Source organism: Cetorhinus maximus, chromosome 20, assembly GCF_964194155.1.
Source record: "Cetorhinus maximus chromosome 20, sCetMax3.hap1.1, whole genome shotgun sequence".
In the NCBI taxonomy this organism is placed as follows: Eukaryota; Metazoa; Chordata; class Chondrichthyes; order Lamniformes; family Cetorhinidae; genus Cetorhinus; species Cetorhinus maximus.
The window spans coordinates 86,729,188-86,754,774 of NC_135898.1; the positions used below are offsets into that span (position 1 = coordinate 86,729,188).

The 25,587-nt window shown below is 43.2% G+C and overlaps 1 protein-coding gene across 2 annotated transcripts in view; it reads left to right on the forward strand.

The window, feature by feature from the left end:
* The window catches only part of r3hcc1l (R3H domain and coiled-coil containing 1-like), a 133,565-nt gene extending 113,899 nt beyond the window's left edge, over nucleotides 1-19,666 (forward strand). For both annotated transcript variants that reach the window (XM_078565100.1, XM_078565101.1), the window contains 2 exons: nucleotides 2,800-2,940; nucleotides 16,557-19,666. In XM_078565100.1, the coding sequence (XP_078421226.1) occupies nucleotides 2,800-2,940; nucleotides 16,557-16,609 (194 nt within the window). In that variant the 3' untranslated portion in view covers nucleotides 16,610-19,666. The remainder of the gene's footprint in view (nucleotides 1-2,799; nucleotides 2,941-16,556) is intronic.
* The last annotated feature ends 5,921 nt before the right edge of the window (nucleotides 19,667-25,587 follow it).

The following is a 25,587-nucleotide window of genomic DNA, read 5'->3' on the forward strand; positions in this document are numbered from 1 at the left end:
CATTACTTTTTGGCAGATAATCTCCCAGTAATAATATTTCTGTCACTTCTCAAGTGGTGCCTCTCAGGCTCCTGTCACAGAATTACATAATACCCATCACAAAACGCACTGTTAATTTGCAGGTTGATTCACGTGGATGTTGAGAGTAAGAACAGTATGCAGGTTATTTGAGCAAATGGTTTGCTACCAGTCTTGTGATTAAGTGCATTAAACTGGTATTTCAAGTGAGTGAAAAAACCTGTACTGATAACTGTGCATAAACCCTCTATTGCTTATCTATCCACATTTCTCCATTGAAATATGTCCAGTAATGAAATAACTTACATTTCAGTAGCCCCTTTATGACCTCAGGATGTCCCAAAGCACTTCACAGTCAATAACATGCTTTTGAAACATAGTCACTGTTGTAATGACGAAAATAGGGCAGCCAATTTGCACGCATCTCGCTCCGCTCCCACGATCAAGTGGTGATGACCAGCTAATCCATTTTGTGATTTGGTTGAGGGCTAAACAATAGTCAAGAGAAGCGGGGGGGGTGAACTCCCCTGCTCTTCTTCGAAATAGTGCCATGGAACATCTTAGGCCCGCTTGAGCAAGCAGGCACAGCATCAGTTTAACATCTCATCCAATCTACAGCGCTTCTGACGGTATCTCACTGCCTCGGTACTGGACTGGAGTGCCAACCTAAATTTTTGTGCTAAAGTCTCTGAAGTGGGACATGAGCCCACTACCTTTTTCTGACTCAGATAAGAATAAGTCACAGCTGACACATCAATGGATGAGAGAATTCTGCTGGATTAATTGTGTATGAACTTATACCTGACAGAAGCAACGAACTGGAAATACAATAATTTGGAAATATGTCTTCTGATCTGGTCATTCCTGTATCTGATTGTGAGGTAAGCTCTGTGGAGCCCAAGGCCCTGAACTTAGTCAAAACTGGGCATTCACTGCAGGGTAACCTGAAAGATAGGTTAACAATCCTGATAAAGAGTCACCAAAGTTAACCTCGTATTGCTTTTTTCTGAGCGTCGGTAGATCGGATGTGCATTCCTTGCATGATGCTTTTATTGCAGATATGCTGCATTTGTGATTTTCCTTTTTTTTTTAAAGAATATTTGATATATTAAGAAAGAATAGTTTCAGAATCAAGATAACTGCACTTTTCAAGACACAGCTTAAATCATAGCTGCTGTGATTCCGTTGGGTGGGTTGTGCTATAATAATCCTGTCCTTGAGCGGTACATTAGGATTCTCCAGCGTACTGGAACCACAAGGCAACAGCTGATCCTGAAAGACAGGTAGCTTACATATTACTCAGTGTCAGGAAATGATTTATTCCTTCATAATTCCACTGCTCCCAAATCAGTTCACATTTGTGCGAGGCATTAATAAAAAAGTACAATTTTGAGGTTAAAATGCTAGTGGCTGTCATAAACCCTCGGCTTTAATGTAGCATCCATTTGCTGCTGGTTAGAACTTCATAGTTGTAGATTTTATTTTTCCATTTGTTCCTGGGATGTGGGCACCATTGCATAACTGTGTTCACTAGCAATCCCCGGGTGCCCTGAGAAGGTGATGATGGCCTGTCTTGAACTGTTCTGATCCTTTGCTCCCAGTGCGTTTTAAGTAGGGAAATCCAGGATCTTGACCCAGCAAGATTGAGGGAATGCTAATGATATATACCTACACCAGGATTGTGAGAGAGTTGGAGTTGATTGTGTTCCTGCGACATCACTGCCTTGCAATTCTCGGATAGTTCAGGTCACAGGGCTAGGATTTACTACCAAAGTAGGCTTTAATGTGCCGCAGTACACCCTGTAGATAATAAATGCATAAAGCAGCCAGAGTGAACAGGTGTGGAGGTGGATATTGAATCAGTACTATTGCAGACTACAGCAGAAAATAACAATTAACAACTGGTCATAAAGCCTCATTAAAACTGCTGTTTGCGACATTAAATTTTAAATCGCACACCATATCCCACTCATAGATGTGCACACCATAGCCTGGTCCATTAGAGCTTTATTTTGTGAATGTGGGCTCACAGATAATTGCTCCAACCCTGTATTATTTGTGGCTGGTCTTTAAGGAGAGAAGTGCTGCAATGTTTCCATGATATGGTATTCAGAAGGTTATTTCTGATTTAGTCACTTGTAATTAATTGAACAATGTGCGACAGATGTATTTATCCAAGGGCAGGTGCGAATAAATTTGTATGTGCCTGCCTGTGTTTTACCTATGCCAGAAAGGTGAATAGTTATTTAAATAAATTAAAACATTTTGCAACCTTCAGCAAAGCTGCACATGACATGCAGTAGCAGACCATGTGATATAACACAACATCAAATGAGAAAAACCATAACTTGAAAAACAATGACAGCAGAAATAAATGTACAAAGATAATGCCCATGCTTTTTCAAATACGTTATAGCCTATTAACATGACAGATTTAGTGACCTCTACACAATAAAATATTGCTCTGCTACCAAAGAGATTATAAGATTGCATTTTCCAAAGTAATTCTCTTGCAGCTTTTATGAAGTGATTTATAAAAACCATGTAATTGAAAAGGAATGTGATTGTTTTAATGTGGTCGTAATTGATGTGTATACTAGTGTTAAACGCACTGTTATCTATGAAGTTGCTGTTTGTTCCCCATCAATATGCTGCTTGTGTTGCCAGTCAGGGAAAAAAAAAAATCCATTTGGCTCATCTGGTTCTCAGCATGACATATGGTATGTTTTTGTTGAAAAAAATAAATAAATCTTCCTTTTCCCACCTCTTTTGGTTGTTTAGAATTTCTCCTACCTGCAAAGGAACGCCCTCAGACAAGTGCCATGCTTGCTAGAAGACTGGTCATTGGAGCACTAGGCGTAAGAAGCAATCAAACCAAAGCAGAACAAGAGGCTGAGCGTAAAAAGCTGAAGGAAGCTAAGAGTGAGTTAGACATTTTGAGACTGTTGGGGTTTTCGGCATGTCTTGTAACTGCTAGGGGTGTGTGCGTGTGTGTGTACATGTGCGTGTGTACATGTGTATACATGTACGCGTGCGTGCATGTGCGTGTATGTACAAGAGAGGGAGAGGTAAGCAGCATTTCCCTTATCTTGATTCCACTAGATATTAGATCAGTTACAGTACTGAATCACATTACATAAAGCTGATGTTTTCTCTATTTGCTATGTAAAATAACCCAGAGTCTTGTCACCTTCAATCCCATGAACCATACTTCCTATGAGCTAGTGTTCTACTCCTGTCTAGTGATCAAATGCTGAAAGGTTATTGCCAATATAAGTGCTGGTATTGTTAAATTCATCAATCTTTGTGTACCATGTTAAATGGCTGCCTGTGAATTATTGCCTTGTGAATGCAGTGACAGATATTCTATGCCCTCAGTATAATATATATAGGGATGTTATAATTTAGTGTAAGGCCTATCACTACTGCACAAGATTGTACATTTTATTTGCCAGGGAAATATCTTTGCCAAATGTCATATTTTGTTTTTTAATTAATCTTCCTATGTTATAAAGCAAAGATGCTCAGCCAAAATCAAGTGGTCATAATAATGTCATAAGTTAGACAACTGGCATTAATGGAATATAGTGGACTTTCAAGAGCAAAACCTTAAGACTGCAAAAAAAGAAAAATAGCATAAATAATAAAAATACATACTTGATGCTTCATGCAGTCGAATAGTAACAATCTTCACTATCTCATTTCACACATGAAGAATAACCATTTGGGCATGCGACCAGATGGCACCCAGTGCACCAGAGATAGACTGCCATTCTGTCAGCATTTGAAAAGTGAAAGCATGATGGATTGTTGCTTGTGCATCCCCCACACTCTTTGCTCCTCCATTGATGGCTGTATTTTTAGCTGCTTAGGCCCTAAGCTCTGGAATTCCCTACCTAAACCTCTCCGCCAACCAGTCCTCCTTTTAAGACGTCCCTTAAAACTTACCTCTTTGACCAAGCTTTTGGGCACCTGTCCTAATATCCCCTTCTGTGGCTCGCTGTCAAATTTTATTTGATAGCAAAAGCCTGTGAAGCGGCCTGGAATGCTTCTACAACATTAGAGGCCCTATATAAATGCAAGTTGTTGTTGTTGGAGACCTTTTGTCATAAGTGGAATGGGGGAAGTGGACCATTTTTTAGGACTGGCCCAAACTGTATAGAGAGCAGGACATAGAGGGGAGCCAATCTTGGTTTCAGAATATAAAGCATCATGGATGGAGGTTGTGGGAGCTGCAACAGAAGAAAGGTGACTGGTAATTTTGGTTGGAGAGTTCACTGCACATACCCACACTGGGAGCATTTGTACAAGCCTCTTGGCTTTTTGCCCCTTCCACCACTCGTTATGTTACTGGATGTTTGAGACCAACAGGTGTAGCATCCAGTGTTCAAAAAACACAAAATAACAGGAAACAGGGTAGAAGATGCTTTTCTTTCAATTGTAGGCGTTCATCATTGTCCCACCCACAAAAGTCCAGCTTGCCCCAGTGTGCCTGGCTCCTGGAGTCTATTTTTTTTCCCCACCTTCCCAGCAGAGTCACTGAGACGAGCTGTAATCTTTCACCAGTGTCCTAACTGAGTTCAGCGAAACCAGCGTGGCTCAAGAATTAAAACCTGGGCTGTATGGCTTGAAATCTAAATTCTGTAGCTCTCACTCATGTATCCTCCTCATGTTTAAATTAAGTCTCATGCTTCATATTATCCTGACGTTGGTGTCCTGTAACAATAGCGCAGCCTGCTCCATTTCTTGTTGATGATGTGTAAATTAAATTGTGTTCGATTTGTAGTGCTCGCATCGCAGTCATGAATTGGCTGAAAGGTTGATAACCAGAGGATTCAGATTTAAGGAGGTTGACAAGAGAACCAGAGGCAACGCAAGGAAAAAAAATTTTTTGTGTGACAAGTGTTTAGGGTTTGGAATGCAATACCTGATAGGGTGGAGGTAACAGGTTCAGTGGTAGCCTTCAAAGGGGAGTTGGATACATACTTGAAAAAAGTTGCAAGGAGAGTGGAGCTAACTGGATTGCATTTTGGAAGAGCCAGTGCAGACCCACAACCACTACCACCAAGAAGGACAACAGCAGCATATAGATGGGAACACCACCACCTGGAAGTTCCCCTCCAAGTCACTCACCATCCTGACTTGGAAATATATCACCGTTCCTTCACTGCCGCTGAGTCAAAATCCTGGAACTCCCTTGTGGGTACCTACACCACATGGACTGCAGCAGTTCAAGAAGCTAGCTCATCACCACCATCTCAAGGGCAACTAGAGATGGGCAATAAATGCTGGCCCAGCACTCAGTGGGCTAAATGGCCTCCTTTTGTGTTGGACTATCCTATGATTGCACGATTTAATCCTTTCACACATCAACTACAAGAGCCTCCCAGCTGCTGATGTCCACCCCCACATCCCAAGGGTGAGGAGGAAGGGGAAATTGTCCCCAACAATTACATTGCCTGTCTAAATGATCCAATTCTGAGTACTTTGGAGTGTCTCCTCAACTGTAATCCCATCTCACAGTTCATATAACAGTAATAAACCACTTGATTGCTTTTGTGGTTTATTATATTGTCTAAAGCCCTCTTGTGAGATGACACGTAATCACTATCCTAGTATCCATTATCTCATAGCGTTACCTAAAAATTTCAATTCTGATAACTAAAGACAAAAATCAAGTCTATTTTTTATTTTAAAAAAGAATCCATTTCATGTTATTAATTGGCATGCATTTTGTTGGACTGGGTTATTTTAAATTCAAATCCTGATATTGAAAGCATGAAATACGTGTGCTTTCACACAAGGTGACACATATCTGTACTCCATGTGCATATAAACAAACTTGAGCTAATTCATATCCTTTATACCCAAAACGTCAGAAATTTTCCCTGAAGTTGCCAAGGGCAAAATAAATACTTCTAAAGTTTCTCTCAACTCCTGCACTGCTGTTCAAATCCGTGTCCTTGCCCTTTCACAATCATTTTTTTTCTGCAGTAGGAAATGTCTATAGCATCCTTCTGGTAAAAGGATGAGTAGCAGATTTTTTTGTTTAGAGACACAATGGAGGTTAGCAATAAAAGGAGCAAAAACAGAAAGTGCTGGAAAAACTTTCCCAGTTACGTTCGGACTTCCAGCATCCACCGTACTTTGCTTTGATTTTAGTAATGCAAGGGTGGGGGCGGTAGGTGGTGAGGTGGTGGTGGGGGGGCGAGGGCGTGGGATGGTCGGGGCAGGGGTTGGTGAGGAAAAGGGGGTGGGGCGATGGGAGGTAGGTGGGATGGGGTGGTGGTGGCGGGGGTCGGGAGGGTGGGGTGGTGAGCGGGAGGCTGGGGTGCCAGGCAGGGTGGTGGTGGCGGGGGGCTGGGATGCCGGGCAGGGTGGTGGTGAGGGGGGTGCTGGGGTGCCGGGCAGGGTGGTGATGAGGGGGGGCTGGGGTGCCGGGCAGGGTGGTGGTGAGGGGGGTGGTGGGGGGCGGAGGGTTGCGGTGGTGGTGAGGGGCAGGTGGGTGTGGTGGTGGATGGTGTGGTGCGGGGGCAGGGGGGTTGGGGTGGTGGGGGGCAGAGGGTGGAATGATGAGGGGGCAGGGGGTGCGGTGTTGGGGGAGGGGGGGTTGCGCTGTTGGTGGGGGCAGGGGGTTGCAGTACTGAGGGACTGGGTGGTGGAGGGCGGGGGTTGGGGGAGTGGGATGGTGAGGGGGCGGGGGGTTGCGGTGTTGGGGGGCAGGGGGTTGCAGTAGTGAGGGACGGGGTGGTGGGGGGCAGGGGGTTGCGGTGGTGGAGAGCATGGTGGTGGGGGGGCGGGGGGTTGCAGTAGTGAGGGACGGGGTGGTGGGGGGCAGGGGGTGGGGGAGTGGGATGGTGAGGGGGCGGGGGGTTGCGGTAGTGGGGGCACGGTAGTGAGGGGCGGGGGTATGCGGTGGTGGAGGGCGCGGTGGTGGAGGGCGCGGTGGTGGAGGGCGCGGTGGTAGAGGGCACGGTGGTGGAGGGCACGGTGGTGGGGAGCGGGGGTGTGCGGTGGTGGAGGGCACGGTGGTGGGGGCCGGGGGTGTGCGGTGGTGGAGGGCGCGGTGGTGGTGGGGAGGCGGGGGTGTGCGGTGGTGGAGGGCACGGTGGTGGGGGGCGGGGGGGTGCGGTGGTGGAGGGCACGGTGGTGGGGGGCGGGGGTGTGCGGTGGTGGAGGGCACGGTGGTGGAGGGCACGGTGGTGAGGGGCGGGGGTGTGCGGTGGTGGAGGGCACGGTGGTGGGGAGGTGGGGGTTTGCGGTGGTGGAGGGCACGGTGGTGGGGGGCGGGGGTGTGCGGTGGTGGCGGGCACAGTGGTGGGGGGGGCGGGGGTATGTGGTGGTGGAGGGCACGGTGGTGGGGGGCGGGGGTGTGCAGTGGGGCCTGGGGAGGCTGCCGTGGGAGGGTACGGTGATGCTGTAATTATAAACCAAGGAATCCAAGAACTAGATGCATTGTAAAGAATGCTTCACACTTGCAGCTTCTGGATTAGATTGTGAATTAGGTGTGGTTAGTGCAGAGCCTGTTACATGCAAAAGGGAAGATGTTTGGCTGGGAGAAAAGGAAAAGGGGTTTGGTGATCAGGTGAAAAGAAAATGCTGGAAATCAGATGCAAAGGGAGAAAATTCTGGAAATGCATAGTGCACAAACACCCAAAAAAGTGCACTTTGTAATGAGACTTAAGACAAAGACCACAGTAATAAATGAGAAAAAAGCTGATTTTAAGGAGCTGAGAATGGGACGAGGGATAAGAAACAGGAATAACTCATTGGCAAACTAAATAGACTGGCAGCAAAAAACATTCAAAACGGTAATCAGTAGAGTTCAGGAGAAATATATCGTGCTAAAAAGCAAAAAGAAACTAGCCAGTGATGACACACCCTGGATGAATAAAAAAAATAAGGGCTGAATTGGAACTAAAAGAAAAAGGTATACTTTACATAGCAAAGGAGAGGAAATGAAAGGGAGTACAAAAAGATTAGGAAAGAAGCCAACAAAAGAACTAGGGAAGGCAGAAAAGAAGCTACAAAATTAAATAATCAAGGAATATATAAAATACAAAAACATTCTACAGGTGTTTTTAAGAAAAATCGGGATAGGGCTGCTAAGGGATACACATGATAAACTCAGGTAATGAAATAGCAGAAATATGAAATACTTACCAGGCACACATTGGCGGGCTAACATTGGATGAAATGAAAAAATATAAAAGTGTTTAAAATAGAAAGGAGAGGTGACAATAAACTAATCAAACTCGGAGAAGATAAAACACAGTACCAGATGAAAAGAAAAGTCCAGATGTATTGCATCCACGCACAGAAAAATTGGGACGAATATAGCAAAGGCATTCTTACGTGTATTAAAAAAAAATTGGAAAAGGGAATTGTGCCCGAAGATTGGACAGCTAATGTGATTCCTTTGTGTAAAATGGAAATGGCACAAGCCAAGGGATCTTTTGATCAATTAGCTTAACATTCGTGGTAAGAAAGATAATGGAATCTTTCAACAAAGATGCAGTAAAAAACATCCAGAAATTGCAAAGGTAACAAAGAATAGTCAATACGGATTTCTAAAGGGAAGATTATCCTCGACCAACCTTATTGAGTTATTTGAAGAAGCAACAGAAAAGCTAGATAAGGGTAACTCAGTAGACGTAACATATTTGGATTTCTAAAAAAGCCTTTGGCAAGAAACTGCATAGTAAGTTCATGACTAAGCTCAGAATATCTGGAATCAGGGGACAGGTAGCAGAATGGATAGCAAGCTGGCTACAAAACAGAAAACAGAGTAAGGGTTAAAAGTGTTACTCAGATTGGAAAATGGTGAGAAATGGTGTTCCATGGGGATTTGTGTTGAAGACACTGTTGTTCACTACTTACATAAACAATTTGGACTTGGGAGTCATAAGTACAGTTCCAAAATTAACTGATAACACCAAATTGGGAGCTGTACAAAGGAAGACTGTGACACATATAGGAAGACATTAACACACTTGTAAAATGAGTGTGTGATTAACAAATGAACTTCAATATAGATAAGTGCGAGATTATACATTTTGCTGGAAGAATAAGGAAGTCACAGACCAGAAAATAAGTATCCAAATGGGGTAGAGCAACAGAATAATTGCATAGCATATACAGCACAGAAACAGGCCATTCAGCCCAACATGTCCTTGCTAGTGTTTAGGCTCTACTTGAGCTTCTTCCCATCCTTTCTGATCTAAATCTACCAATGTAACCATCCATTCCCTTCTCCCTCACATGCTAATCTAGTTTCCCACGCTATTCACTTCAACCACTCCCAATGGTGGCAAGTTCCACATTCTCACCACTGTTCAGGTGAAGAAGCTTCTTCTGAATTCCCTTTTGGACTTCTTGGTGACTATCTTACATTGATGGCCTCTAGTTATTCTCTTCCCCACAGAGGAAACATTACCTCTGCATCCACTCTATCAAAACCTTTCATAATTTTAAAGATCTCTGTTAGGTCACTTCTCAGCCTTTCTTCAAGAGAGGAGTCTGTGCTCTTTGGAAGCTACTCAGCTAGTCCCATTCCTCTGTCTTTTCCCTGGAGCCTTGCAACTGTTTTAACTTCAGGCACTGACGGCCTTTAAATCTATCATGTATTGATGCAGCGATACAGGAGAGCGGTTCTCCAGCGGGGCCAGTGACCTCCAAGCACCGTGTTCTACGTTTTAATTTGCAAGTGTACTTGGGAAGTGTTTGTCATATGTAGGAAGGAGGCAAGCGTTCACTCCTGCCTCTGACTACCAATCTTGAGGCACAGGTAGCTCCCAAGATTTGTCAGGCCGGATTCATCAGCTTTATGTCATGAGGTAAAAGCAAAAAACTGCGGATGCTGGAAATCCAATACAAAAACAAAAATACCTGGAAAAACTCAGCAGGTCTGGCAGCATCTGCGGAGAGGAACACAGTTAACGTTTCGAGTCCAAATGACTCTTCAATAGAACTAAGTAAAAATAGAAGAGAGGTGAAATATAAGCTGGTCTAAGGGAGGGTGGGACAAGTAGAGCTGGATAGAGGGCCAGTGATAGGTGGAGATAACCAAAAGATGTCACAGACAAAAGGACAAAGAGGTGTTGAAGGTGGTGATATTATCTAAGGATTGTGCTAATTAAAGGTAGAAAGCAGGACAAGCAAGGTACAGATAGCCCTAGTGGGGGTAGGGTGGGGTGAAGGAATCGAAAAAGGCTAAAAGGTAGAGATAAAACAATGGATGGAAATACATTTAAAAATAATGGAAATAGGTGGGAAAAGAAAAATCTATATAAATTATTGGGAAAAAAAGGGGGGGTTCGGAAAGGGGGTGGGGATGGAGGAGAGAGTTCATGATCTAAAATTGTTGAACTCAATATTCAGTCCGGAAGGCTGTAAAGTGCCTAGTCGGAAGATGAGGTGCTGTTCCTCCAGTTTGCGTTGAGCTTCACTGGAACAATGCAGCAGGTCAAGGACGGACACGTGGGCATGAGAGCAGGGTGGTGTGTTGAAATGGCAAGCGACAGGGAGGTCTGGGTCATGCTTGCGGACAGACCGAAGGTGTTCCGTAAAGCGGTCACCCAGTCTGCGTTTGGTCTCTCCAAAGTAGAGGAAACCGCATTGGGAGCAACGAATGCAGTAGACTAAATTGAGGGAAGTGCAAGTGAAATGCTGCTTCACTTGAAAGGAGTGTTTAGGCCCTTGGACGGTGAGGAGAGGGGAAGTAAAGGGGCAGGTGTTGCAACTTCTGCGGTTGCACGGGAAGGTGCTGTGGGAGGGGGTTGAGGTGTAGGGGGTGATGAGGTGTTGTCAATGGTAGTACTGCCTTTCTGCCACAAGCTGCATATCATCAATACAGAAACATTTTATTAAGAGCAGAAGGAAATGCATTCCTATCGCACCTTTCACAACATCAGGACATCCCAAAGCATTTCATTGCCAATTAAGCACTTTTGAAGTGTAGTCACTGTTGTAGGAAATGAGGCAACCAATTTACACACAGCAAGCTCCAACAAACAGCAAGGTGATAATAGCCTGTTTTCAGTGATATTGGTTGAGGGGCAAACACTGGGAGGACACAAAGAAGAACTCGCCTCTTCTTCGAATAGAGCCATGGGATTTTTTTTGCACCCATCTGAGAGGGCAGCTGGGGCTGCAGTTTAACATCTGCTCTGAAAGGTGGCACCTCTGACAATGCAGTATTGCCTCAGTACTGCTCTGGAGTCTCAGACTGGATTGTGAGATCAAATTTCTAGAGTGGGGCTTGAACTCATGAGCTTCTGACTCAGTCAAAATACTGTGGATGTTAGAAATCTAAAATATAAACAGAAAATGCTAGAAATATACTCAGCAGATCAGGCAGCATCTGCAAAGAGGTTGCGAACACTGAACCATGGCTGACATACAAAAAAGACAATTTGACTCTATTTAAACCTAAGTTTCTGCTGAATAATGTACAGCAAGTACCCATTTTCAGTCTGCAGTTTGTTGAATGCCTCCTATTCCTCTGGGACCATCAGAGCTTCATCCAGATGCTCCTGCCACCAGTGAGATGTGACGTTCCCCCCACAGCATTCTCTCTGCTGCAAACTGCAGCCTCGATTTACAGCTGCAGCCACTAGATGAGGCTGTGCAGTAAGATTTACCTATGCTGGCAATGTCTACCCAATCTAGCACAGACTTTTAGAAAAAAAGGAATCAAAATTAATCTTTGGAACTTGTGCAGATAATTTATTTTTTATATGTTTTATGTATAACTGAATTAGACATTTATCTGTCTGACTTCCTCTCCCTAAAATAAAATCTTTATATTGCACAGTGAAAAACCTTTCATCTTAGAAGTGCAAATTCATTTCAAGCCCCTGGTTGACTGATTTTTATGTTAAAATTTTATTTCTGTTTAGCTTTTGTTATATTTGTTGCTTTTTGACATATAGGCAATATTATCTGTCTATAGGTTCTTTTTTAATTTAACCCCTCATGCTTCCTACCAGCTTCTTTTTAACTTCCAAGGTCTACATTTATAATACAAACTCTCTATGTAGATTTGCCCTGTTACAATTGAACCCTTCTGTGGTGCAGAGCGCCACCGGTGGCAGAGAGTATAATTACATTGTGACAAAGTTTACATAGGCAGTTTTCATTATAAATATGAACATGAGACTTTATAATGGAAATTAGGGAACAATAGCATAGTGTTTTGTTAGTGGCCTAGTAATCCAGAGGGCTGGACTAATGATCTGGTAATCATGCAGTTGACTCATAACTGAGTGGCCTACTTGGTTATTTACCTGGCTGTTGAGGGCAATTAGGGATTGGCCATAATACTGGCTTTGCCACCGATGTCCACATCCTGTGAATGAATAAAAAATAAATAAATGAGGACAGAATGGCTTTAAAATGGAGACTGATCAAATTATCCCCAAACCCCCCCCTCCCCCCACCTCAAACTGTGTCCTGCCCCCTCACCCTACCTGCTGACCTTGTTTTTTAAACAATTTTGTAGGCATTATTTTTTAATTAGTGCTCTATATCATATATTAAAATGGGTGCAAAAGTCACTGGCCCCTTTGTGCTCAATCTCCAAATATCTGCTGAAAACCTACAGTATTGTCACCTCTGTATAGTGCTACCTATTGTCTATATATGCAGCTTTTTGCGATGCGTAAGGATGCAAGGAAATAAGATCACTTTTACTGTACCAATTTGATACATTTCAACAACTGGGTTGATGTTGGCCAGGAGTGGGTCCTGGAGCAGACGCCACAGTTAATCACTTCGAACTGGACCTCCACCTCTCGCCCAATGCTCACGTAACTCTCAAAACACCATTGATTTCTAACTTTCAGCCAATTTCTTATTTCTGGGTTCTCCCTAAAGCCACAGCTTTAAGTTTTAATCATTTGTGTGAAGCTTTTGGAAGCCAAGGTACGGCATGCCCAAAGGAGAGGCGGTGGTAGTGGTATTGTCACTGGACTAAAAATAATCCAGCGACCCAGTGTAAAGCTCTGGGGTCCTGGGGTCAAATCCCGCCACAGCAGATGGTGGAGTTTGAATTCAATAAAAATCTGGAATTAAAAGTCTGATGATGACCTTCATGGTCATTGTTGATTATGAACCTATCTGGTTCACTAATGTCCTTTAGGGAAGGAAATCTGCTGTCCTTACCTGGTCTGGCCTACGAGTGACTCCAGACCCATAACAATGTGGTTGACTCTTAAATGCCCTCTGAGCAAGGGCAGTTAGGGACGGGCAATAAATGGTGGCCCAGCCAGCGACGCCCTCATCCCACGAATGAATTAAAAAAAACATAAGATGTTGCTCCTCCAAAGAGTTGAAGCAGATTGTGCAGGCAAGATCTCCATCTTCTGAATCCTTCTTGACTGCTGTTTTCAAATTTGTCCTGTTCTTCCATCTTCTACAGATTTTAGGTGTAATGGAATAATGATGACCCAAAAGGATCAAAAATATCGATATATTATTAGTGTTCTGTTTGGACTTGACATAACCTTTAGGTTTAAGCTGTGGCAAATAGAAATGTAAAAAAAGTTTTTTAAGTTTGGACAAAGCATCAGCGTATTCTTTACTCTAGTTGAATGACTAACTCACTGTTCTTCCAATATTCTATCTTTTCCGTGTTCATGCTGAATGTATTCAATTCACTGCCAAATTTCCAACCGGAGGCAATTAAATTGAGAAGCCTTAAAATTCCTGTGTTTGAGGCATGCTTTTGATCCCTGTTGAGGCTAAGTGGATGAATGGTCCAAAGATTTGCAAACTGATTACTTTTTCATGAGGACTCGAAACGTCAACTCTTTTCTCCGCCGATGCTGCCAGACCTGCTGAGTTTTTCCAGGTAATTCTGTTTTTGTTTTGGATTTCCAGCATCCACAGTAGTTTTTTGTTTTTATTACTTTTTACTGTAAAGCTGTTAATCAATCTGTATCCAAGTATAAAGATTTGGGAAATTAACACTCGATTGCATGCGACTCATAGCTGAGAGCTTTGCAGCTCAACCTGGGAGTAACATAAAAGCAACATACTGCGGACACTGGTAACCTGAAATAAAAACAGAAAATGCTGGAAAAACTGCGGAGAGAGAAGCAGAGTTAATGTTTCAAGTCCTTATGACACTTTTTCAGAGCTAGCACTTTTAGAAAGCCATTGCAGTCACTCGCATTCTGGACACCATTTGTAAATTTCCCTTGCGCAGTAACATGCCTAACCCTGAATAAAATGCTTAACTAGATTTCCCCAAACTCAATAAAAGGGGGGGTGCTGAATGGATTTCTAGTTAGAAAGGGAGGAGTGCACAATCAGAGGTGCCGATTTTTGATTGAGACGCCCCCTCAAATGGGCGCAAGAGATTCTGTGACACTATTTCAAAGCAGAGCAGGGGCATTCTCCCAGTGCCTGAACTAACATTTATCTCTAATGAATCATCTGGTCATTATCTCAGTGCTGTTCGTGGGGCTTAGCTGTGCACAAATTGCCTGATGGTTTTCTTCCATTACAATTGTGCATTGCAAAAGTACCTCATTAGTGGTAGAGCACTTAGAGACATCCTGAGATTCTGAAAGGTGTTATATAAATAAAAATAAGAAAGGTTCGGATTTCTGTTTTCCCTTTACAAATGCAAGTCTTTCCCAAGCAAGTTTTGCTGTTAAAATATGGTAAGAGTGACGGATGTAGCAATTTAGAAATGTGAGGGTGTAATCAGATTAGTTTAGGGCTAGGGTCGCGTGAATAGGAATGTCAAATTAACGCTCTTAGAAAGCTATTGAAGTCACTAGCATTCTGTACACCATTTATAAATTTTTCTTTGTGGATTTTATTTCACCGAGCTGAACTTTCAGACCCCATATCCTCTCCATCACCAGATGGCTAAACTTGCACCTCTCTAAAATCGTTCCTCTCTGCCCCTACCTTTGTTCATCTGTAGTTGAAGCTGTTGGTGCTTAAAACCTGTTTATGAAACAGGGTGCCTACTGAGTTGACCTGTGTGACAACTAACCTTTCTCGGCAAGCTAACTGCACTCCAATCCGTGCTGATAGGTTTGTAAGCTGATGGAGTATTTTATGTGAATATCACTGCACTTCTGACAGAAGTTCTTAAGTGAGCCAGCTGGCTCCTGTTCAGACTATTCGTCTGCCCAAAAAAATAACTTGTTTAAACTGGGGGAAACCATGAACACATGCGTTTAGTCTGTTTCATGCTGACTGTTGATGGCCTTGATCAGAGAGCCTTAATATTTATGGTGGAGAAACCATTCAAAAAGAATCCAGTCGTTTTATAAAATCTTGCATGCCAGACTGTTGCTCGATTTTAGAATTTGTTTGTTTAGACCTCATATCCCTTTCCAGTCTTAAGCAGCAGTGCCTGTTTTTCTGCTACTCCTAGTCTGTACTGTTGACAGCAGCTCATTTATCACTTGGCTCAGAAACATTAGCATTTACGAAGGGTCATTTTATTGTAAATTCTTCAACATTTCTAAGTATTTCTCTGGTGCATCATCTCCTGGTTGGTGCTTACATGATTAGAAAATTTCTAAATAGCCTTTTTGGGTGGAGATATGACCCAGGGAGGGTAAGTGGTAAACCTTTATAAATCACTGGTTAGACTTTAGTTGAAAAATTGTGACCAATTCTGGACATTGTGCTTTAGAAGGGATGTCAAGGACTTGGAGAGGGTACAGAGGAGATTTATCAGAAAGACACTAGGGAAGAGGGATTTCAGTTATGTGGTAAGATTAGAAAAACTGGAATTATCCTCCTTAGAGCAAGGAAGGTTAAAGGGGGGGATATTTAATGGGGCTGTTCAAAATCTTGGTGGGTTTTAATAGAGTAAATAAAGAGAAACTGTTTTCACTGGCAGGAGAGTAGGTAACTAGAGGACACAGATTTAAGATAATTGACAGAAGCTCCAGGGAGGAAGTTATGATGGAGAATGCTCTGCCTGGAAGGATGGTAGAGGCAGGTAGCACCTTTCCTCTGTGAGCAGCTGTCATAAAGGAGTTGGATAAATACTGCAAAAGGAGCCATTTGTAGGGCTGTGGGTTACGCCATCCTCACACATCCACTGTAGTTCATCTGCAAGCGCTCTGTGATGTCCACCATCCAACTTTACCCAGGTCGAGCCCTCTTTCTGCTGCCCTCCACTTGGCCCACTAGAGGAGTTCTCTGTAGCTTTCCAGTTCTGATCAAATTGCCGAAATACTGACTTTTTTTTCTGGATGTCACTCTATAGTTCTTTTTGCTCTTGCAATTTCAGGCACCTCTTCATTGGTCTTGTGGATTGTATATGGAATTTTAAACATATATCTTAACATCCAGATTTCAAAGGCCTCTATTTTCACAGACATCGTGACATAGCATGACAAAATCTCCTGGTAGGAGTAGCTAAAAGCAGCAACAGCAACAGGGCTACGGGGGAAGAAGAAGAGAGGGAGACCCAGTACAGGCATGATGAGCCAAATAGCCACCACTGGAGCTGCATAATTATATATGAAATGATGTAACCAATTTCTTCTTTTCACTTGCAGAGCAGAAGCAGCTTGCAGCACAGCAAATAGAAGATGCTTGGGAAGGAAGGTAGCGCAAGAGAGCAGAGAGACATACGCTGAAGCGGACAACAGAAACCAACAGTGTTTTCCGCACTCTGACCTCCTCAGTGTGAAAGTGCCTCAGTCTGTAGCGTTGGGAGAGGGATTGAACACAACGTGTGCCCTAAGACACACACAGCTTGTGTTGCATTATCTGCACATGAGAGAGGCTGAGAAGACCCAGGAGAGAGAATCACACAGTATATATAATACAAAATGAACTTGTAAAACTGCAAGGTGTGTGCATTTATTGGTGAAGTCACTGTACTGCCTTTGTATTGAAGATGCTTTTAAATCTGTTTTTAAAGCTGTTTCTTTAACTTATCGAGCAGCCACTGTAGACCATTAACAGTTGGGTTCCAGCTAACAGATTCCAGTTGTTCCCCGAGTATCTTAAGTAGCAACTTTTATTCAACTCCTCGTTTTTTTTTTTCACTGCACAGATTTAGTCAGTGTGGATTGCTGCTTTGAATCAGACAGCTGGAATTATTTAAGGAGGGTTTGGATGGGAGATTTGCAGGTTGTTCCTGGATGGGTGGGCCAATTGGCCCTCCTCTCTAATAATCCTGAGAACTCTTGGACTATATTTCCTGTTTCTTTGCCTTCTATTTTGACTGCTACATACAGCCTACATCTCTGTCCAATATGTCTTTATTGAGGCAGCAGGGAGAGTGTAGCAGACTTGGCTGTTTTTATTTTCCCCTCTCCTCTGCACATACTCTCCATCCCCAGTATGAAATGATCCCATCTCTGTGAGATGTAGCCAGTGGTGATCCCTACATTGGTATATATACTGCCTTTAAAAAACCTACAATGCCAGCCTCCTTTAAGATGATTCTAGTCAGAAATTTTAAGTTTTTGCACAAGAGCCATTTAATCTGATTGTAGTTAGTCAGAAAATTGAGACCTTTGAAACCATCCCTGATGTATGACATTTTCACCTGAAGGTAAATGTTTGACTTCAACAAACTGTCAGGATGTTCAAAGAGGCAAAGTGCTGAGTTATTTTTGGGAACTAATTTAGTAATGCTGGAGTTCATTTCTTGGTTAAACGCACAGTAATTTGGAAATTACCCCATGTGATTTAATCGTACAGAACTTTGATGCAAAGGCATATAGCTCTGATAGATATTACTATAAATTTATCAATCTACATTTCTAATGGAGATGTACAGCCGACTCCAAGTTAAACCAGAGGGCTTGTAAGGGTGTTGAATATTTATTATAGCAGTATACAACAGCTAATGCCATGAGTACTGAGACAGTGCTAGCACAAGAGTAGGTCATACATGGGACCTTGAACATTTCCTGCCTCTCTCTCTCTCCCCCACCCCCACAAGCCCCTCAATAAAAAAACAAACATATTACAAACTTTAACAATGTAGAGTAATATGGCAATAATGAGCAATACTGAGGGGGAAGTGAAGTGATTTCAAGGCCACCCTTTGATTTCAGAATTTAGCTGACAATGTGTCAGTGGGTAGCATTCTCGCCCCTAAGTCACAAGTTTGTTAGTTCAAGTCCCACTCCAGGACCTGAGCAGAAAAATCAAGGCTGGCACTCCTGTGCAATACTGAGGGAGCGCTGCACTGTTAGAGATGTACTCTTTCAGATGAAACAGTAAACTCATCTGCCCTCTCAGGTGGGCGTAAAAGAACCCACAGCATTATTTTGAAGAAGAGATGGGGATTTACCCTCAGTACCCTGGCCAATATTTACTTCTCAATCAACATCACCAAAAAAAACATTATCTGGTCACTGTCACATTGCTGTTTACGGGACCTTGCTGTGTGCAAATTGGCGACTACATTACAACATTGTCTACAATTCAAAAGGTGCTGTGTATAATACAAGTCTTTAATTTAATCCATGTTGTTTAAGTTTCAATTTAGAGACTTTAACTTAGAAATAAATGGCTTAAGGACTGGAGTTAGAACAGGACGTATAAAGGGAATTAACCAATTCAGCTTCAGCTGACTTCACCTGAACTCTTCGACTGTACTTATCCACCCTTTCATTACACTGAGCTGCAACGTGCAGCTTATTTGTCACGTTGTACATAATCATCCATGTACATAATTCAGTGAGCTGGGATTACAGGCTTGAGATGGTAATACTTTGAACCTGTGGTGCACACTCAAGACCACTAGTTTACAGTGACTGAATAAGTCATATTTGGTTATTGTGTGGGATTTTTTTTTTAATATCAGTATTTTGCTTCAGCGATTCTCTGTACTTTACTGTAAAACCCAAAAAAAGAGGCTGAGGGCACAGTGTGTTGCTCAAGACAAACCCAATCGTTATTAATTTGGCGATGTGAGGACCTAAAGAGAGTTCTGTGCATATTTACGCCTTCATAGGCCAGTGCTCGGTTTAAAAGCTCAGCCGCTTATTTGTAAAATGGATTCTGTATTACAGATTGCAAAATCTGGGCTGTTCAGTTGCATGAGGGTGCAGGTTAAATCAAACACACTCATTTGTGATTATTCCGACTCCCGTCTACCTCCATTCTCACTACATCTTTCTTCGGAAGCACGTCTATTTGCTTTTCTTGAACCTATTTCCTCGATCTGGCTTCAATGACCTTCTGTGGTAACTTGTCATTCCACAATTTGATTATCCTTTGTTTAAATTAAAGTTCTGCCTGATATCTTTTCATTTGCTAACTTACTTTTAACCTATCCCTCACAGCATTCAAACTACTGGCCATGCTGAGCGATTTACCCGAAATTGACCTTTCAAAATGAAGCAAAAGTTTCAAGCAAAGTATTAATTTACTTAATTCTAGAGCCTATGAAAACACCAATGAAAATGCAACTGATATACCAGGTTTTAGATTAATAGGCACAGGGAACTGAGATCTGTGCAAATACTTGAGAGATTTGTAAACCATTTTCTTAAATTTTAAAAGAAACTTCTGTAAATGTTTGACTTTTTAAGTATTCAAAAATGAGGCAATAAATATAACAATTTTTTTTGATTTAACAAAATTTGAAACCTATTTCATTTACATTGATAATCGTACAACTCTTAAGAAACCTTGGCAACCATTTTGTATCTTGTGATGGTCATTTCAATGTGTTTGTCTTTTCGTTTTAAAACAATGTTTTCATTTGATCTTTGTGTTAAATAGCACTGTTATAGGCAAGAGAATTTCTGCAGGTAACTGTGGCCTGCGTATCTGTGCTTTCAGGGGTGAGGGATGTTTGTGGCAGAGAATCGGATACTTCCCATTTCAGGGAGTCAGTGTCGGCATCAAACGTGGGAAGGGCCCCAAAGGAGCAGAAGGCCACTCAGTCGTTCAAACCTGTTCCACGGTTCAATCAGACCACAGCTGATCTGTATCTTACTCCATCAGCTCACCATGATTCCATATCCCTTCATTCCCTTGCTTAACAAATATCTTAGCTTTGAAATTTTCAGTTGAGCCACCCGCCACCACCCAGCCTCAGAACATAAGAAATAGGAACAGGAGTAGACCATTCGGCCCCTCGAGCCTGCTCCGCTATTCAATAAGATCATGGCTGATCATCTTGTGTTTCGATTTCCACATTCCCATCTAACACCGATAACCTTTGATTCCCTTGCCTATAAGCCTATATCAGCTTTGTTGGGAGGCAAGTGTTCCAGATTTCAACTACCTGTTGTGTGACGAACGGCTTCCTAACATCACCCCTGAATAGCACAGCTGTAAATTTAAGGTTTATGCCACACTGTTAGCTACAAAGTTATGCCACCTCTGGTCCGGTCCAACGATAGGGAAAGATTTTATCTGTGCGCAAAATGCTAAATAAATTTATAAGGAAAAAGTTTATGGATCATCAAACCTAGCCCAGAAGAAAGTCTTATCCACTGTTTCTTAGCCCAACTCAGCAGAGAACCCCAGCCATGCCAGAGAACCTTCTTCATTCTCATATCGTCCTGTGGTCTCTCTGGGTCAGGTTTCCAGTTAGTGAAGATTGGGGACGGTGCTGCCTGTGGGTGCTTGGCTACCAGAAACTTGTGTGACTGCCAAAGTTTATTTCACAAAGAGCCCTGGCAACCCACAAATGGGGGAAAACTTTCATCCCATCATCACCTGCGCCTGGATTCGAACCTGAGTTCTGGAGTGGAAGAGCCAGTGCACATCATCTTTCTCATTTTATGGATACTTGTTACTTCCTCTACCCTTCCTCAGAGACCAAGATGTGCAAAGGATGTGAAGCCAGTATAGTATTAATTGTCCTTCTCTGAGTTGGACTGTGGCACACTGAGGGAAATTTAGCTTTGCAAAGTCATAAACCTGTGTCTATTTAGACATGTTGCCCTGAACCTCAAAACAGCCCTCAGTGGAAGGGGCTGTAGGAGGATCATCTCCAAATCTGTCACCTGTTCTGTTTGGAGGCGCAAAAACCTGGTTCAAAGTAGCCCTGCTCTTCTCTGACAATCCATCTCGTTCTGAACGTTCCAGCTTCTGTTTACCACCTTGTGATTGCAGAGCTCCTGGTTAACACAATCTAACCTCCCACAAAGTGTTCCCAAGCTCCTGGCAATCCCTCCACCTCCCTGCCTGATGACCCAGCGAATAGTGAAACACTGCTGGGTAACCCCCCACCACTGAAAAGAAAGTTCCTGCTGCCTATCTATGGAACGTTGTGATGTCATGCAGAAAGTAATCGTTAGATCAAACACCTCCACCAACTCTCCTACTGATCAAAAAACAGAGAAGGTTTATTCTGGAAGGCACCAGACACATCGAGAGACTTTGTTGGAAACATGCAGAGAGTAAATTGAGGTGTCAGAGAGCGCGCACAAACCTCCTAACACCTCATCTGCCCAATCCTTGAAGCACCACCTGCCCCCCCCCACCCCTCATGTGGCACAGTCTGCAGATTGTGTGTTGGACCAGTCAGCCACCTCAGAACCCATCGAACTAGAGTGGAAGCAAGTCATCTTGGATCCTGAAGGACAGCCTAAGGTGATGATCATTAGCGTACAGTAACAGCAATAACTTTCTGGTAAGCTAAAAATTGCAGAAAAGTACAGGATACAGAATTCTCTATTTTCGCAGCGAATGGCCTGGCCCCAGACACTGAGCGATACAACAATATTGGAGATCGATGAGATCACTTCCAGAGCCTGAGGAATCGGTAAGAAGTAATCAGTCATCTTGTCCAAGCATCAAGAAACTGAATTAGTGCAACAGAAATAGCCTGGATCCTGTGCTGTGGAATTTCCTTCCTAAACCTCTCCACTTCACTCCTTAGACCCTCCATAAAATCTGCCTCTCATCTCTCCTCATCCCTCTTTTACACAGATCAATGTCAAATGTTGTCTAATAAAGCTCCTGTATAAGCGACCCAAAGCGTTTCCCTACATTTAAGGTGCCGTATAAATGCAAGTTGTTGCTACACATGCCTGTAAGGCAGGTGAGCCCCTGCATATATCGACACTGACTTGGAGACCCAAGCAACCATGAGCACGTGGCCAATATCCCCTTCCCTTAACTTCCAAAAGACACAAACAGCTGTCAAAGGAAGACAATCAGCATGTGAATGATGATGGTGGAAGCCAGGAGCTACTAACTTTTTTTATTATTGATTCATGGGATATAGGCATTACTGGCTAGGCCAGGGTTTATTGCCAATCCCTAGTTGCCCTTGACAAGGTGGTGGTGAGCTGCCTTCTTGAACCACTGCAGTCCATGTGGTGTAGGTACACCCACAGTGCTATTAGAAAGGGAGTTCCAGGATTTTGACCCGGCGATGAAGGAACGGCGATATATTTCTTAGTCAGGGTGGTGAGTGACTTGGAGGGGAACTTCCAGGTGGTGGTGTTCCCACGTGTCTGCTGCCCTTGTCCTTCTAGATGGTAGAGGTCATGAGTTTGGAAGGTGCTGTCTAAGGAGGCTTGGTGAGTTCCTGCAGTGCATCTTATAGATGGTACACACTGCTGCCACTATGCATCGATGGTGGAGGGACTGAATGTTTGTGGATGGGGTGCCAATCAAGCAGGCTGCTTTGTCCTGGACGGTGTTGAGCTTCTTGAGTTGTTAGAGCTGCACTTATCCAGGCAAGTGGGGAGTATTACATCACACTCCTGACTTGTGCCTTGTAGATGGTGGACAGGCTTTGGGGAGTCAGGAGGTGAGTTACTTGCTGCAGGATTCCTAGCCCCTGACCTGCTCTTTATCTTCTTCAAGGGCAGCATGCTGGTGACAGATGTCAGGTGGGTAATGCAATGGAGAACCAAGCTGAACATACAAGGTTCAGAGGGGAATTGAAAAAGCAAAGAAAGAGTATGTGAAGAGGAAGGCAGCTAACACAAAAAGGAACCCAAAAGTCTTCTACAGGCATATAAGAGTAAAAGAGTGGTAAAAAGAGCGAGGCTGATTATGGACCAAAAAGGAGATTCACGTTTGGAGGCGGGGGTTATGGCTGACGCTCTTGTTCTTTCGTATGGGTTTAAGAGCCGAAGTTGTCGTCAATTTTAATGTCAAGCCCCTTAACCAGCCCAATGCCCTGCTGGAGAGCAAGTGTAAAGAAAATTGCTGAGGTATTAAATGAATACTTTGCACCTGTCTTTACCAAGGAAGAAGATGCTGCCCAGGCTGTGGTGAAAGGGGGAGTAATTCAAACACGAGAAGGGTTTAAAATTAATAAGGAGGTGGTATTGGATAGGCTGCCTGTGCTTAAAGTTGATAAGCATCGGGACTGGATGAGATGCATCCAAGTATACTGAGGGAAGTGAGTGTGGAAATTGTAGAGGCACTGGCCATAATTATCCAGTATTTCTTAGACACGGATGGTGTGAGAGGACTGATGAATTGCAAATGTTACACCCTCATTCAAAGAAGGGTGTAAAGATAAGCCCAGCAATGACAGGCCCTCCGTGTTGGGGAAACTTGTATAAAACACTAGTTCAGCCTCAAATGGAGTGCTGCATACAGTTCTAGGCACCACACTGTAGGAAGGATATGAAGGCATTAAAGAGAATGTAGAAAAGGTTCACGAGAATGGTTCTGGGGATGAGGACCTTAAGTTACATAGATAGATTAGAGAAGTTGGAACTGTTTTCCTTGGAGAAGAGAAGGTTGCGAGAAGATTTGATAAGAGGTATTTAAAATCATGAGGGATTTAGGCAGGGTAATTAGGAAGGGACTGTTGCCATTGGTGGAAGGATTGAGAACCAAAAGGCACAGGTTTAAAGTGATTGGCAAAAGTAGCAATGGAGACAGGGGGAAAAACCTTTTTACGCAGTGAGTGGGTAGGATCTGGAATGCAATGCCTGAGATCATGGCGGAGGCAGCTTCAATCGAGGCATTTAAGAGTGAATTGGATAATTATCTGTAAAGGAAGAATGTGGAGAGCTGCTGGGAGAAGGAGCGGGGTGAATGACACTGTGGAAAATTCTTCTTTCAGAGATCCAGGACTGGCCGTATGACCTCCTGTGCGGTGTTGTTCTATGATTCTATGTAAACTTGTTACTTAAAAAAAGGGTATCTATTTATGTAGTACCATTCACAACCACCGGGTGTCCCAGATTAGACAAGTGGCACAACATACCTAGTGTTATGCGTTCCTGATTTCCTTGTGACAATATTAGGAATGTGCCCTTTTTGGATTCAGCTGCAGTGTCAGCTTGGATAATTCTAACTCTTCACCAGTGAGAGATGTATTTGGGTTGGTTTGAGAGTAAAACCTCTTCATGGGGACTGATTTTGCCAAAATTGGTGTTAGCGGGGCGGTGACAGCATCAAAATGCCCACCGCCATTTTGATGGGGGCCTACCCTGGATGGGCCAAGCAGCCGCCCGTTTCAGGAATGCGCAAATCAAGACCCCCTACGGCATGCAAAAGGACACTGATTCCCATTTTAGGATGGGCGATAAATGCCAGGTTTGCCAGCAGCGCCTACATCCTGAGAATGAAACTATTTCCATCAGTTGGTAGTGTCTTGCCCACCACTCTTCCACACCACTCTCCCCACCAACCTTCCTCCAGGCAGAATATTTGAAGCAAGCCTATATTTGGAAAGGTACCAATAGTTCGAGTTTCTCGTGCAGCCCCTTCCAAGCAGCGACAGTGAGTGAGGTGTCCTGAATAGATAGTAAACCTAACCCAGAAAAACAGCAGATCACAACAGGGTGAGTCTGGAAACCCAACTCCCCCTTACCACCCACTTGCAATGTGGGACTCCACCAATGAGGAAAATGCTTCAAGACTTTGTTTCTTAGGAGTAGTATAAATATATTTTTTCTAAGCTACTTATCTTTCAAGATTCTAAAATGCTTTTAAATTAATCATCCAGATACCCATATCGCTGACAAGGCTGACATTTTGTGAAAAGGAACTGATTGTTATTATAAAGCCAGACTTTGGGTCTATCTGTTAAAGTTTTAGTACCTGCATATGTAACTTACACTTTCAAAAGTAAGTCAAAATGTGAAGCACTTTTAGAGTTTTTTTTGGCTTGAAAGGCATTCTATAAATTCAAGTGTTGTCATATTTCCAGACAGCTAAATCTAAAACAAGACAACCCACCCTTAACCAAGGGCCCGTTTAAGGCTCCAGTGCTATCACTGTTTTTCTGTTCTTTACTGATGTGGACCATGATCATGTGATAGGATAATTAGAGATACTAAGTGAGTTGGCAGCAACATTGCAATAATCGACTGTCACACATTTTATGGGATTGTCTCTTATTTTGACTTTCCCACACCCCCTACTGAATACTTTTTGCCCTTATTTCTAGGACAGCCTGTGGGAGACTGAACCTTGGCAGTGCCTCTTGCCTTTGCCTCAATTCTTTTTTTTGTCTGTGATTAAGTGTACTGTGGCCTGAGCATGTGAAATGCAGCTTTTGGCTACTAGTGGGAGTTATTATCACTGTTCACACCACCGCACCCCTCCACCACTCTTATGGCCACATGGTTGCCAGCACTCCTCCCCTACCGCCATCCTACGGTCAAAGTGTCCCTTACTTTATTTCAT